General features: G+C 41.5%; 2 protein-coding genes and 1 long non-coding RNA gene across 4 annotated transcripts; 2 read left to right on the top strand and 1 right to left on the bottom strand.

Moving 5' to 3' along the window:
- Nucleotides 1-2,203: 2,203 nt before the first annotated feature.
- LOC115043967 (uncharacterized) lies at nucleotides 2,204-7,842 on the top strand. The gene is made up of 3 exons (XR_003840752.1): nucleotides 2,204-2,478; nucleotides 5,411-5,531; nucleotides 6,540-7,842. It is a non-coding gene; the product is annotated as an uncharacterized LOC115043967 (long non-coding RNA).
- Nucleotides 6,028-10,243, bottom strand: slc2a9l1 (solute carrier family 2 member 9, like 1). The gene is made up of 12 exons (XM_029502768.1): nucleotides 10,199-10,243; nucleotides 9,565-9,660; nucleotides 9,232-9,392; nucleotides 9,023-9,147; nucleotides 8,798-8,927; nucleotides 7,864-8,012; nucleotides 7,486-7,673; nucleotides 7,263-7,373; nucleotides 7,071-7,172; nucleotides 6,565-6,640; nucleotides 6,325-6,452; nucleotides 6,028-6,213 (listed from the first exon to the last, which is right to left on the bottom strand). The coding sequence occupies exons 1-12, from the start codon at nucleotides 10,220-10,222 to the stop codon at nucleotides 6,028-6,030; spliced, it is 1,476 nt and encodes a 491-aa protein (XP_029358628.1). The 5' UTR covers nucleotides 10,223-10,243.
- Nucleotides 10,244-11,319: 1,076 nt separating this feature from the next.
- Nucleotides 11,320-14,699, top strand: psmd6 (proteasome 26S subunit, non-ATPase 6). Of its 2 annotated transcripts, none has more exons than XM_029501409.1 (8): nucleotides 11,320-11,564; nucleotides 11,761-11,966; nucleotides 12,767-12,912; nucleotides 13,021-13,240; nucleotides 13,342-13,450; nucleotides 13,592-13,760; nucleotides 14,324-14,401; nucleotides 14,480-14,699. In XM_029501409.1, exons 1-8 carry the CDS (start codon nucleotides 11,420-11,422, stop codon nucleotides 14,574-14,576), a joined length of 1,170 nt encoding a protein of 389 aa, XP_029357269.1. In that variant the 5' UTR covers nucleotides 11,320-11,419; the 3' UTR covers nucleotides 14,577-14,699. The 2 variants fall into 2 exon arrangements, with proteins under 2 accessions (XP_029357269.1, XP_029357270.1); XM_029501410.1 differs by having other exon boundaries at nucleotides 11,420-11,447.
- The last annotated feature ends 30 nt before the right edge of the window (nucleotides 14,700-14,729 follow it).

Here is a 14,729-nt window from a genome sequence, read left to right as displayed (position 1 = left end):
ACCATAGAAAAGTAGTTCCTCATATTTTAGATTTGCAAAATCAGTAAGATGATAATAATAATATTAGCCATACTATTTTGCAAAGGTTGTGTGACAATTGTCATTGTCAATAATATATCAATATAGTTAAATCATTGATTGAAAAAAGTGCATCCATCCATGAGTGTTTCTACCTTATTGCGCGGAGTGCTGTACCTGTGTATTAAAATCAATTTGCAAAATGTACCAGTTTAATTAATAGCCCTTCAAATGTCAGTGCATGCATGAGTGTGTAAGAGCCCAGATGCACAGCTGTCACGAGTTGAAGCCATTTCAGATGTTTTGGGAGACTCTAAAAGCCATAATTACCGGTCTTTAAGAGCAGAACGCCTGCAAATTACAGCTGCGCTCTGAGCAAACTGAAATAGCCTGATGCAATTATTTACAAATGAAGAATGCCAGTTGTGTGTTATCGCACGAGCACACACACAAAACCAACTTGGTCTCATAGACACGCAAGTACACACATTCTCTCTCTCTCCCACAGACACACACACACTGGCTGGCAAATAGGAAACGCATGATGGCACTGTCTGAGGGCTTACCACCAGTCTCCCCTCCTCCAGTCTCATCATGTGTGTTCAATTACCAGCAAATACCAGAACAATGTCAACAGATGCACAAATTCAAGATCACAGTCAACCGCAGGCTGACAGTATGTGCACGAGTCAAAGTTTTTTCAAGGTAAATGAGGATTAAACACCTAAAGGCTAAATTCAACCATTTCAAAAGATTTCAGTATGAGTGGTGTGGAAGTCCTCTGCTCTCCCTGTTGTGAATGTAATTTTCGTCACTATATCCGGATATGCCAAGAATAGTCCCTCTATATGGCCCCTAATACGCATATAAGGTCATTGGTGCAGCGGGGGATTTTCCTCGCTGATTGCCCACTCACAGAATCTCCTCTGTTTAGCAAGTGAGGCTCTGTGTCAGTGTGTGCCACTATCCCCACAATCCATCTGCCTCTGTTCTCCTCCTCCTCTTCTTCCTACTTTCTCAGTGCAAACCTAAATATGATAGCAAAAATGTGATTATCTCCAAAAGGCTCCTTGTTGTACAGGCAGCCTCCAGTTGTCGGCACAAAAAGGACAGCGAACATCATCAGACCTGCAGACCCTGACTAAACCCACTAATCTCAAAATGCATTCTCACCCACTTAAGTGAAACCTTTGACCTCTCAGTGGCCTCAAATGTGACTAGTCAGCACTTTGTATCAGATTCAGCTTCACCTCTCAGACTAATCCCTGTTTGAATTGACTTAAAGTTTTGAGAAGGTTTTGTACGCTGTTGAATAGTGTAAACAGGAATCTTGACACACACTGTGCACCCTTCGTTGGTGGATATTAGGTCTCTGTGGGGGCCCTCATTAGGCCTGATTGTCATCTTTCAGCAACAGTTAAGAGAAAACAATAATTCATTTCCAGTGTTTGCTCTGCCTCACACGTGGCATGGTAAATCCTGCCAGGTTTAGATTAATCTGCAAATCCAACGGCTCGAGGGGCAACTAGCCATCTTGGAGAATAGCATGCTGGGTACCTCGAAGCTGGGCTGCCAGAGGGCTCCGTCTGGTTCATGATATCAGCCTGCACCACCCCTCCTCGCTGTGACTCATTAACAAGCCCAGGTCTCAGGAGGGGTCCCATCTGTGTGCCACCTGTACGAAACCATCACAGCGAGCAACATTTACTGTTGGAGACCATTCAAGTTTGTTCCAGTGTTTCTCTTAAGCACATTACATGAATGTCTGCTGAGTCTCTCTGTCTCTTCCCCCACACCTCTCTGACTCAGCTGTGATGGATGGACCAATTGGTCCTCAAGCTGTAAATGAGGCAGAGAAAACGTGTGATGTTGACTCAACAGTGACACATTTTTCCAAGACTTTCCAAGACGTACGTATTATCATTACATTGTGATTTACACAGGCGCAAATGGGCCATTTGATCTTGTTACGTTTCCTATAATAGATTGCAAGCAGATGGGAAGGGTTCTTCTGGATGAAATGTAAGAAAATGTTTATACTGGATCGGTTTTTCTCAAATAGTGGGGGTGTGAAATCGATGATCGGGCCTTAGCAGACGTCTCAGCATTTTCATTATCGCACCAAAAAAAAAAAACCCCGTAGTAGCGCCTCCGCTGCGGTAGGTGGCAGTGGCGCCATTAAACAGGGGCAGAAGAAGAAAGCATGACGCCAAACAAATGAGCAGACGTGACAAACCTATCACGCTGATAAAAAAAAAGAAACAAAGAAAGAAAGAAAAATAAATAAATAACATCAGAATAATCACGCCAATAAGCCGCTTGAGTTTTCCCATTAATCATATGAAAGACTTCATCATTTTGATTTTAAAAAGATTCAGCATGAAAAGTTCAGCCAAATCAATCATGCAAGTCACGGAGCGACCCCGAGCAAGCTCAAATAGGAAAGAAGCTAAAGAAACGGTAAATGTGCTTCATTTGTTGTCTTCCTGAGGTCATGATGCTGATAAATTGTGTTTATTAATATTTATTAATGATATTTAAGTTTAATTTTGCAGTAACAAGTGATTCAAGCAGTTGATTTAAGTTTGTGTTGTACCTTTTTTCCTGGAGCTGTTGCTTACATCTTGTTGGTAGAAAAGTGTTTAAGGTTTACAAAGATTTATCTTTACTGAAGTTAATGCAAATTGATGCACTTTTAATCTTTTCTGAAAAACTAAGTTAATAAATTTAAAAAATGTTTTAGTTTTCTTTCATCTTAAGCATTCAATGTTATTTTGCTGCAAAGTGCAACTTGTAGCACTATTATAGACAAACAATACTATAGTATTACTAGTACTGTAATACTGTACTAGAAGACTTGTAGTAGTTTTTCATTTTACTGCTTCACAGGGGGCGTAAAAGAAAACTCTGGAGAACTACTGCATTAGACGCTTTCATATTCATTTGACAAAGGTTGTATCCTTAATTTTTTAAAGAAAAGGTTGTCAAAACTTCAAGATTAAAAGTTTTCAATGCATCCAATATTCAAGAGGAACACCTTTATGAAACAAATGGGGTGTAAGCAGACCAAACGAAGTGGGGAAACTAGTGGCTGAGAAACAATGACCTTTCTGGATTAAGGTTAGAAGGGAAATTACAGATGTTATCACATCCTTCAAACAGAGTGTTAATGGAAAGAGCATCAAGCTGATGTGCACAGAAATTGTTGGTTTGTTTTGAGGACGTTGGAACCATGTCTGTAAGATATTGAAATGAACTTAACAAAGAAGCTGAAATGTTTTTCCATATCAAGTCGAGCGGGGTGTTATTGATATGGGCAAAATGAAATTCCCCGTCACTTAGTTTTCAAGAAAAGTGTCAGTGTCATTAATTCCTCTGGCATCTGCTCCTCATCCTCCCCCACTTAAACAAAGTAGATAAGTCTCTCTTCACAGACAATGGACACTTTATTCATAAGGACCTTTTTATTTTTGTGGAGCCTTTACACTAAGTGGCACTTTCATGTGATAATCATATTCACATGGCTGAGGCAAAACAGCATGTGTAGGCCAACTCACTGGAGAAATCAGCACGTTGCATGTCCAGAGCTCCTGGTCGATCGATGTACAACTTGAGACTTATGAAACAGTGACTCACGCAATCTGTAACCCGTCCAACTCCTCTCTGATTTGCAGCACTGCCAGTGCGCTCAGTGTTGCCAGGCAGAGCGACAGAAGAAAAATGGCCTTCATTTTACCTTTTCTTTGCTATGCATGGGCTCACCACTGATGGGGAATTTTACTTTCTACTCAAGTCTTTGAAGAACCTAAAAAAAACCATCGGGCATTGTGAAATCTGCTTACAAAAATGACCCAGAGCAAGGCCAAAGCCTTGCAAATGCTGTTTTATTGTCCTATTAGATAGAAATAACATACTCAGCATAAATGCGGAGTGTCGGAGAGAGTCTGTCACAAGGCCAAAACTATTAACTCAAAAGCACCAAATGCTAAAATATGAATTCATTACAAGAACAGTAAGTACAAATGGTTGTTTTGACTTCATATCATCAACTAGTTTTCTACCTCTACACATCAGTTTAAAAACCTTGACATTTATTTATTATACGTGTTGCAAAGGCTCGAACAGTGAATCTCAATAGAAGATTAACGTTGCCATCTGTTGATTGAACTGAGCCACTACAGCTGTAAACTGCTGAATGCTGAATTCTTCACGAGGGTGTTTGTATAAGAATGTCAGGGACAGATCCATGTGTGTCTTAGGGGACTGAAATGCCTCTTTTGCCCTTTTGACATTTGGGCACTAATTAAACCACTGCGGGACGTCAGGACGTCCTACATACAAAATAGAGGCAGCCCTATAAAATCCATTTTATTCTTTCATTTCATTTCATTTCATTTTCTCCCATATTTGGGTTTTGTTTTTTTTTCAAGTTTTTAATTTTTGAGAATTCCGTTTTTAGCATTTTAAGTAAATTTAAGCCAGAGACACTGTTTTAAGCAATGAAATATAGACAATTTCTTCAGTCCCCATGCTCTTTGGTTTTCCACCGATTACTGACATCTCCATTGAAGTACATGATAGTCAACCTCTCTGTGTTGAGCTCAGTGAGTGACTCGTTTGACTTAGCACTGAGACAGCCGCTTCACTGGTGGGGGGCGTGCATTATTAGTGAGCCCCTCTGAGAATTTTCCTGACAGATATGTTTCTTTTTATTCCCTGTCTCTGTGGAGGGGTCCGTTCTTGTCTTTGGAGGGGGGGTCCGGTCTCTGGTCTGGTCTGGTCTCTGGAGGGGTCCGGTCTCTGGGGAGGTCCTGTCTCTGGTCTAGTCTTTGGAAGACCAGGTCTCTGGAAGGGGGGGCAGTCTCTGCTCAGGTCTAACCCTGTAGCCCAGTTCATCACCTGTTACCAATTAACCTCGACATGTTCAGGTGCCCCTACTGGGAATCGAACCACACTCACTATGTCACCACATTTACTTATTTATTTATTTATTCTACCCATTAATTCATGGGTAGGTGGGCGTGCATTATGAGTGACCCCCACAGAACATTTTCCCAACAGATACGCTCCTTTTTATTCCGTGACAAAAAACAAATAACAGTTCTGTTATTCCATGTTTATAATGAGTTCCGTTTTTGATTGTCTAAAGTACAGGTTCGGAGCGTGAAGACTACACATCTGTGATCTGTAGAGCTTGTTTTGATAATGCTTGAAAATGACATAAAAAATGGCATCAAAATCTAACCTTGGAAATATGTGAACTATTAATATTATTAACAACAAAGAAATGTAGATTCTACTCTAAAATGCATCCTGATTAATGCAAGTATGTGTTATAGGTATGGATTTAGTAAGTTATAGCTGTTATTTTACTGGTTATTTGCTGCTCTAGGTGTTACAGGTTGGGAAACCAGAGTGGGATAAATCCATCCATCCATTCATCCATCTATCTTCTACCACTTTTCCGTTCTGGGTCACGGGGGTGCTGGAGCCAATCCCAGCCAACGTTCCAGGTGAGGGTGGAGTCACCCTGGACAGGTTGCCAGTTCATCGCAGGACCAACACACAAAGACACACAGAGACGAACAACCACTCACATTCAGACCTACAGACAATTTAGAGTCACCAATGAACCCAAACATGATGTCTTTGGATGGTGGGAGGAAACCCACACAGGCACAGAGAGAACATGCAAACTCCACACAGAAAGGCCCCAGGCTGGCAACTGAACCCACAACCTGCTTGAGTAGGAAAAAATAAATGATAAATAATGACAGACTCAGTAAATTGGCATAAAATAATATCCATTTATGGACAAAAAGTAAAACAGCTCATTATCGTTTGTGTCATGCAGCCATTTAGCTTCATTTATGCTTTGTATCATTGATTGATTCCTGAGTAATTACTTCAAATTCTCTTTCCAAACCCAAATGATGTCCCTTTAGTTACACAGTGTCATCTGTTATTCTCAGTTAACTCTGAGTCTGCAGGTGCTCCATCTGGGATGCCTCAGAGCTTGGTCTCCAATTGCTTCTTCTCTCTGAAGTAGTTCCCATAGAGAGTGATAGCTCTAAACTCCCTCGATATATCCAACAGGGTCTTCCCTTTGGTCTCAGGCAGGATGAAGAAGGTATAAAGACTACCCAGCAGGCACACACAGGCAAATGGCACAAAGCAGTAAGAGCTGAGGGCCTTCTGGGAAGGAGGAGACAACAAGAACATCATCAGACCTAGCTTCATTAACAGTGTTGTTTTTGACACTGTTAAAGATCTTTATATAGCAGATCTCAAGTCGGCTGGACTCACAATAAGGAATGGAAAGCCTAGACCCAGAATAGCAAACATCAGCCAGCGCTGGATCCCTATGAGGACAAGTGCTGCCATTCGATCAGACTGCATGAATAGCTCACTGCTGAGAGCAGCTGATGCTCCTGCTGAGTGAACCAGAGCAAGTATCGGATTAATCATCTTCACAAAGAAATGTGTGTGTGATGCTCTCACTATCCCTTTTCCTTCAACAGTCAGCTACAAGTGTAAACTTCATACCAGGTCCTCCACAGAAGAAGATGATGAAGAGGATGATCAGACCGCAGGTAATGTATGGGACCCAGCTGTAGGAAGTCTGCACGAATGACACATTTTAATGTGTGAACATCAACACGTTTTACTATAATGGTAACTTCTAGAGCAATTACTAAATGTCTGGCCTTGTGCACTTTGACTGTAGTACACATTTTGCCTGTTCTAATCATTTTAATTTTAACAGCATTGATGGTGGAGGTCAAGGGATTGTGGTTCACTATCCTGGCTATGGTAGAAAATATTTCACATGACACTTTTCCCCGTAAATGCTTTACTTAATGTATTTTATGTATTGCAATGTATCTGGGTTGAGAGAGACATCCCAGAGAATCTAAACCAGTGAAACAACAACTAAAACTGTGTATGGATTGACAGTACTATGGCTACTTTTTCTTTTATAACACAGGAAACCTGGCCCTTTGAATTTATGCCCACATCTGTACCAGTATTCCAACATGACAGGTTTTTACCCCCAGGTTCACTGTGACAGTGACGAAAACCCAAGTCAAAGACATGACACCATAGGCTCCCCAGAACAATGGCCGCCGCCCAGTGTGTTCAATTAGGAAAGCCTGAGATGGAAAAAGTGAAATAAAAAAAATGTTAATACAAACAGGGTTTACAATCAACGCCCTCTGGAACATATAAGAAGTGATACATACGCAAGAGATTGATGTGATGATTGCAGATACTCCGAGACCAAGAGTGACATAGCGGATTTTGTCTCTCGGTATGCCTGCCTCCAAGAAGATGTCAAAGGAGAAGATGCTGATCTGGGCGGAGGGGCAGCAAGGATTAGATTTTAAGGATGTATCATCTTCACCAAATGCTAGAACTCAGCATCTGCTGCAGTTCGCTAGCACCAGGAATAAGCTCCATCCTCACCATAGACATGCCTGACAGCTGGTTGAAGCCAGTGATGAGAGACATGGTAATGAGCTGCCATCGGACAGTCTTGTCCTTCAGCAGCTGCAGAGGGTTTTTTGGTGGGGCTGCTTCAATCGCTGCCTGCTCAGCCAACATCTCATCCATCTCCTGCTTGTAGTCACCTTGGCCCCAAAGATTCTGGAGCGCTGGAGTTTGAAAGTCCAGCAACATTTAAAACATTGTAAAATATATACAGTCATATTTCTTCTTCCTTAACATAACTTGGATTCCTTGTAAAACGGTGCCCCATCTCCCTGAATCATTACAGAGCTGTTTGATAGCCATTCTGTGAGAAGCTATTTGAAGTTCTGCATGGGCAAGAGGAAAGAGACTAACCTTTTTTGCATGCCTGATCATCTCCTTTCTCTATGAATAAATATCTGGGAGCATCAGGAAGAAAAGGTAGCGCTATCAATTGAACCACAGAGAAAAATGAAGGGACACAGAGGACAATGTTCCACAGCTCCTCGCGGCCAAGGAGCTCTCTGAAAACAAGAATCAACAACAACAACAACAAAAACATCAATTTACTCATAATTGCCAGCAATGATGCCAAGCAGAGCAGCTTAAACAGCTATGTAACGGAACAAGAACAGCTTTATCCAAGAGTTCTACCAGAGCTTCAGAAGTTGTCTAAAGAAAGGCCTGCTGAACGGACAGCCATCTGAGAAGGTCTTTATGGTAGATTGATAAATATAACAGCCATATGACGGCGTTAGAGCTGGTCAAACAGAAATTAAAAGGTTTCTCCAGTCTTGTGAGAGAGTAATTGAACCCTCCAGGTGTTGTGCATGTTCTGGCTAATAGCTTCACCATGATGAAGGCTGGTGGTGGCAAAGATTTGAACAAAACCTATGACTCAAATCATACAGCCAAGACACCAAAGAGCCAAAAACCCAGACCCTTTCTTTTTTAATGTATTTTTTGGTTTAAGCTTTTTATGCCTTTTATTTCAAACAGTAATTGGCAAAGTGAGCGACAGGAAACAGAGAGAGAGAGAGGTAAGCTTGGTTGGACTCAAACCGGGATGCTGCGATTACATGGCATGTACAGTACGCGAACCACTCAGCTACGCCCATGCCTCATGGAGCATCTCCGGACTAACCTGCAGATGGCAGTTCATAGATGCTCCCCATTTAATGGGACAGAGACCATTACTTTCTGTAGACACGGCTTGTCTTCAAGCTTAAAAATGTTATCCTTATTTTTTTCAACTTGTCTGTTGCTATTGTCTATTCAGAAATTTGAACGATAATATGTTTTCATGTACCTTAAACCACAAAACTGTCCAAACAATTTGCCAAATGATGCAAAGATGGCTGAGGTCAGGGTCACCATGCCTCTTATCTTTCTGGGTGAAATCTCTCCAAGGTACATGATATGGGTGCTTGATCCTAATCCTGCAAGACATGGATTACTTTGTTCAGTCAGTTTAAGAATATTTTTTATTTATTATTTATTTATGCTTATTTATGAGTATGTACCGCAGGCTTACCTGATGAGTAGCCATACAGAGTCCTTGCCACAATGATCATTTCAAAAGAATTTGCCATCTTACTTGTCAGCATGATCCCGGCTGCAACAATGCCAATAAAGCTGTTGCAGATCACCGCCCTTTTTCTGAGGAAGGAACACACATCCCTTCTAGTCTTATGTGAACAGTCAAACTGTCAGACTACATGCTCCACTTGTTGTCTTACTCACCTTCCCAGCCTTCCTGAGATAAATTTGACACTGACAGCCCCAAAGAGTCCCCCAACAGCGTACATGGAGACAATAAGAGACCAGATCATCGTCACTGTGTGTGCTGGTGGAGGCTCCTCATATCTATCATACCAGCTGTTGTTGATGAAGCGCTGTATATACTGCAAAAACAGTTTTAAAGTTTAAAGTTCAAAGGAACAATTATTATCAGAGAAGAAGAATGGCAATCCTGTTGAAGTTGTGCAGTAGATCTGCATTTTAGTGCAGCATTTTAGTGGGTTTGAAAAGTTAAACCACAGGATGAAAAGAAAGGTTTTAAGTGACGTAACTCACCGGTGAGGGTGAACTTAGAGCAGTTGTGTGGTAGCCAAATTGAAAGGTTCCTCCAATTCCTAAAATAATGATGAGGAACAGAGCATTGCCATGGGTCTAAAGAACAAAGGAAAAAGGACACATTATGTACAATTAGATGATTAAGTATGTAAGGTTTCCTTCACATCATCAGCCTGTGTTTTAATAATGGGGAAAGGTCTGTGAATTGTATCTATGAGTAATTTTAGTTGAATACCAAAATGAAAACAATTTAAGGAAGGGATACTGTAAAAAAAGAAAAGTACTGCATATGGCTAGTGTTATATCATCGGTAAAAACAATGGTATTTCTCTCTTACTATTGGCATCAGTAACAATAACAGCAACATCATCATATGATTGATTTTGGAGGGTTCCAAACTGGTAAAATAATATATTTATAAGACAGCTCATAAGCCACCAGCACAATGACTCAGCTGAAATGCTGTTATAGATTAGTCACAGAGACAAACTCAAAAAGTGCTGTAGCAGCTTTTTGATGTCATGTCATGTAATTTTCCCTGTTAATGTAAGTTTGGCCGAGCACAAGCATACTACTGTTTTGTTTTGTTTTGTTTTTTTTTTTTAAAGAAAGAAAGAAAGAAAGAAAGTCCTACCAGCTGTTGCAGCAAGGTTTCCATTTCTTCTTTAGTGGTACAGACCTGGCACTGCTATCCAGATTGCATAGACTCTGTTAGGTATTTCTTGCTGGTTATCATTAACTTTTCTGCCTCTTTGACCAGAAGCAAAGCATCCAGGTATTGTGATTACCTCTATGGTTGTTGCACACACGATATGTTCTGTGGCCTGATGCAACAGATTGAAATCAAACATGACAAGGTTTGTAAGATACACCTGTCATGCCTGTTCATTTGTATTTCAATAAATTACACATGGCCATTGCAACTTACAGCCTCTCTGGTGAAAAGTTACCAATGATTATGTCCTCATGACCTTATGCCCTAAGACCTTATGCCCTAAGATGGGCTGTGTTCCATAGTTGTGTTATAAGATAAGATAAACTAGTCCTTCTTTAATCCTTCAGAGGGGAAATTTGCACGTCACAGCATCATCAAACATATGAGGGAAAGAATATATAAAACAAAAATGTAATCTAGGCAAACTGATACGTACAGGAGAACTGGCAGTTGAATTGCATATTGTTTACTCAGTGGAGGGGGTTCATTGTGGAATCTGACCACTGAAGGCAGAAAGGACCTGTGGTAGCGTCCATGCCCTTTAAGTGGAGCAAGGGCATAATTTGAACAGGGGATAAGGGGTCATGACCCATGAAAAAATTAGGTCCAGCCAATATAACCCCCCCCGAATATAATCACATCATTCTGATTTAACAAAAATATGTAACCCCCCCAAATGGTAGACCCAAAGTTACGCCCTTGAAGTGGAGCATCCTCTCAGTTGTAGTATGATACTATCTAGATAAAGATAGACAGCTAGAAGAGAAATTCAACAATTGTCACCATTGTTATAGTTGTTACTGTAAGTTATTATTCCTCCTCTTCTAATTGATCACTACTGTAATTGTTGCTGTTCACATTGCACTTCAATGCATCAGTGGGCTTTATGCAGCAACAAGGACACTGCGTCTGTCCTCCGGAGGTGTCCAGCAGGGGGCGGTAGGTGGAAGGCCGGACCCAAAAGTCGGGCCGTGCTCCGCTCTTGTCTCCTCTCGCTGACGGACTCTCCGGCGGAAGCGACGCACCTCGGTGTTTTCCGTAGTCATTGTAGACTAGCTGGTAACTGCGAGCAGTGCACTCCGTCTAACACAAAGAAAGCACCCAGACTGCGTGTCCGTGTGTATATTCCTGAGCGAAAAAATGCCTCTGGAGAACCTGGAGGAGGAGGGTCTGCCCAAAAACCCGGACCTGAGGATAGCCCAGCTGAAGTTTCTGCTGACGATGGACGGCCACCGACAGGATGCTAAAGTCAAGACCGAGCTAATGGACGCAATCAAAGCTAACAGTGAGTTAGCATGTCTGCCCACCGTCTTCTCTCCTTTTCACAGCACTTTAACTGTATGCTCAGCACATGGTGTACTGGATATATGACCTCCTCGTAGATGCTGCAATAATAATAATAACGATGAAGGTTTTCCTCGATAGCCACAGGTGAAAATCTCTGCTAAATCATGAACCTGTGTGCGTGTGTGTGCGCGCAGACATGGCTCCGTACTATGAGGGTCTGTGTAAGGAGCTGAAGTGGCAGCTGGACGGGGACCTGCTCGGTAAAATGAAGAAGGCCAACGAGGAGGAGCTCAAGCGGCTGGACGACGTGCTGGAGGACGCGGAGAAGAACCTGGGAGAGAGCGAGATACGAGACGCCATGATGGCCAAAGCTGAGTATCTGATCAGGATCGGAGACAAGGTGTGATTTCGACCTTACACACCTACACACTGAGTCAAAATAGACAGCATCTATTCAATCCGGTTGTTTAGATACATTCAGAAAAGTGTTGTGGTTACACATGATGGTGGTGGTTGTATAGAGTCAACACCGTACGGGGAATTAGAACACTGGTTATTTATTGTGCATGTAGCCTGTGCATACTATTTGTGTGTGTTCTCGTGTGTCACTAGTCAAAAAGTGTCAAGTGTTTTTTCAATTTGAAGACCTGTGTTGTCGGACTAATGCCAATAAGTGTAAATGCTGAAAAACACTCATTCAGCTCTAACACAGAGACACATTCTTCCTTTGCTCGCCAATGGACAGATTTAGTAACACAAACCAGCTTAACCCACCAAAAGCTGCTCAATTCTATCAGTAATGGTCACAGACTTATAATAGTTTACATTTGTTACTCTAATGGCAAAGGCTTAATCGTGTGGATTTCATGTTATCTTTCCAAACTTAACCCTCACTGAGGTCTTCCACATTCAGCGGGAATTACTTTGTTTGCCTTTATTAAAACAAGGGCTAATTACATGCAATGTCAGCTTCCTAGTTTATGTTTTTTGGGGGGGGTGGGGGGTCGGGTTCTGTAATGTGTGTACTATTAAAAATACCACACACACCTCCTTACATCAACAGATATTATGAGGTGAATGACTAATTTCCTCTTTAGTTCAGTTTATCAGAAAGTTTGTTTTTGAACAGGTGAGTGAACACACATTGAAGTAGGTGCAGGCTCACTAACATTGTGTGATTTTTGTCATGTTTGTCCACAGGAAGGTGCCCTAACAGCCTTCAGGAAGACTTATGACAAGACAGTTGCCCTGGGTCACAGACTAGACATTGTCTTCTATCTGCTGAGGATCGGCCTCTTCTACATGGACAGCGATCTCATCACACGCAACTCAGAGAAAGCCAAGAGGTAAAGGCGCTAAAATAAGGTTGTTCTTAATATTTCAGAAAAACAGTGTCTTCAATACTCATTGCGTCATTCACAAATACTCTGCTCATGCAAATATTTTCTGTGCAGCCTTATTGAGGAGGGGGGAGACTGGGATAGGAGGAATCGTCTGAAGGTCTACCAGGGCCTGTACTGTGTGGCCATCAGGGACTTCAAACAAGCTGCTGAACTCTTCCTCGACACAGTTTCCACCTTCACCTCCTACGAGCTCATGGACTACAAGACCTTTGTTACCTACACTGTTTATGTCTGCATGATTGCCCTTAAAAGGCCTGACCTTCGTGAAAAGGTAGGAAGAGGAATGCTGTCGCAAACTGAAACTGTGCTTTACACATTCTTAGATGCATGTCAATTAGATGATGAGGTGCTGTTGAATTTGTCTCTCTGCAGGTAATAAAAGGAGCAGAGATCTTGGAGGTGCTGCACAGTCTACCTGCTGTACGTCAGTATCTTTTCTCACTGTACGAGTGCCGTTACTCTGTGTTCTTCCAGTCTTTGGGTGAGGAAGACTTCTCTTATGGATTTAGAGAACTGTTGTTTGTGATTAATATTTCATTTATCCCTCCTTGTAGAATAACACTCCCAGAGTTTGAATATGGTATTTTTTTTTTTCCCCCAATATGTTTCAAAATGCGGTCAGCCATGGTGGAGCAAGAGATGAAGAAGGACTGGCTCTTTGCGCCACACTACCGTTACTATGTGAGGGAGATGAGGATCCAGGCCTACAGCCAGCTGCTAGAGTCCTACCGTTCCCTCACCCTGGGCTACATGGCTGAGGCCTTTGGTGTGAGCACAGAGTTCATTGATCAGTAAGTGGCAGCATGTATGCACACAAATACACACTGATGTGCCACATTTTCAGAATTTGTTGCGTATAGAAACTCGGTAGGAAATTCAGATCGAGACATGCTGGCCAAATAATGTGGGGGATAAACTTAAGGGGACAATAATTCACCAATGAATATTTTTTTGTGTTGTCTTTCACCCCTAAGGGGCTATTGTAATTGGTTCATCATTAGATGGTTTTAAATTAGCTTCAAGGGGATATTTAAGAAATCTTTCCACATTTTTCAGAGATTTATTTTTACTTTGTGTTTGAGTTATAAACATAGGTTGAAACATATGTTGGTCATACCTGTATTGCATTTGGATACAGCCCGCAACATTTCCACCCCGAGTTTTCTGCAACATTCACCGCAATGTTATTTACCTAAAACTCAGCTAGTGAACAAGTACATTTCCCAAAATACTGAACTAGTCTTGTAAGTCATTAATTTTTTTCCATCCTGTGCTCATATTAAGGTTTCAGGGAAATTAACAGTTATTACTAACTTTTATTGTAACTACCTGCACTGAATGTTCTCCCTTTTAGGGAACTTTCCCGATTCATAGCTGCTGGACGCCTCCACTGTAAAATTGATAAAGTGAATGAGATTGTGGAAACCAATAGGTAATGTTACCTTAAATTTAACACATACGTCAGTAAGCAGAGGCAGAACACTAAATATCTTCCTTGTCTTCTTTCCAGACCTGATAGCAAAAACTGGCAGTACCAAGAAACCATCAAGAAGGGCGACCTGCTGCTCAACAGAGTCCAGAAGTTGTCAAGAGTTATCAATATGTAGCAACAGTGGCCATATTTCTCATTACAGTGAGCGAAAGTTAATCTTGATACACCCACATCTGTAGTTTATCTGACAAAGTGACTTCTTATATCGTGTATATAATAAAATTTGTTTAACTGTTGAGCTGTTTTTTTTTATTTATTTATTTTAGGA

This window comes from Echeneis naucrates, chromosome 5 (genome assembly GCF_900963305.1).
Source record: "Echeneis naucrates chromosome 5, fEcheNa1.1, whole genome shotgun sequence".
Taxonomy (NCBI): Eukaryota; Metazoa; Chordata; class Actinopteri; order Carangiformes; family Echeneidae; genus Echeneis; species Echeneis naucrates.
Note: the sequence above shows the minus strand (reverse complement) of the source record. Positions and strands in the feature narration are given on the sequence as shown.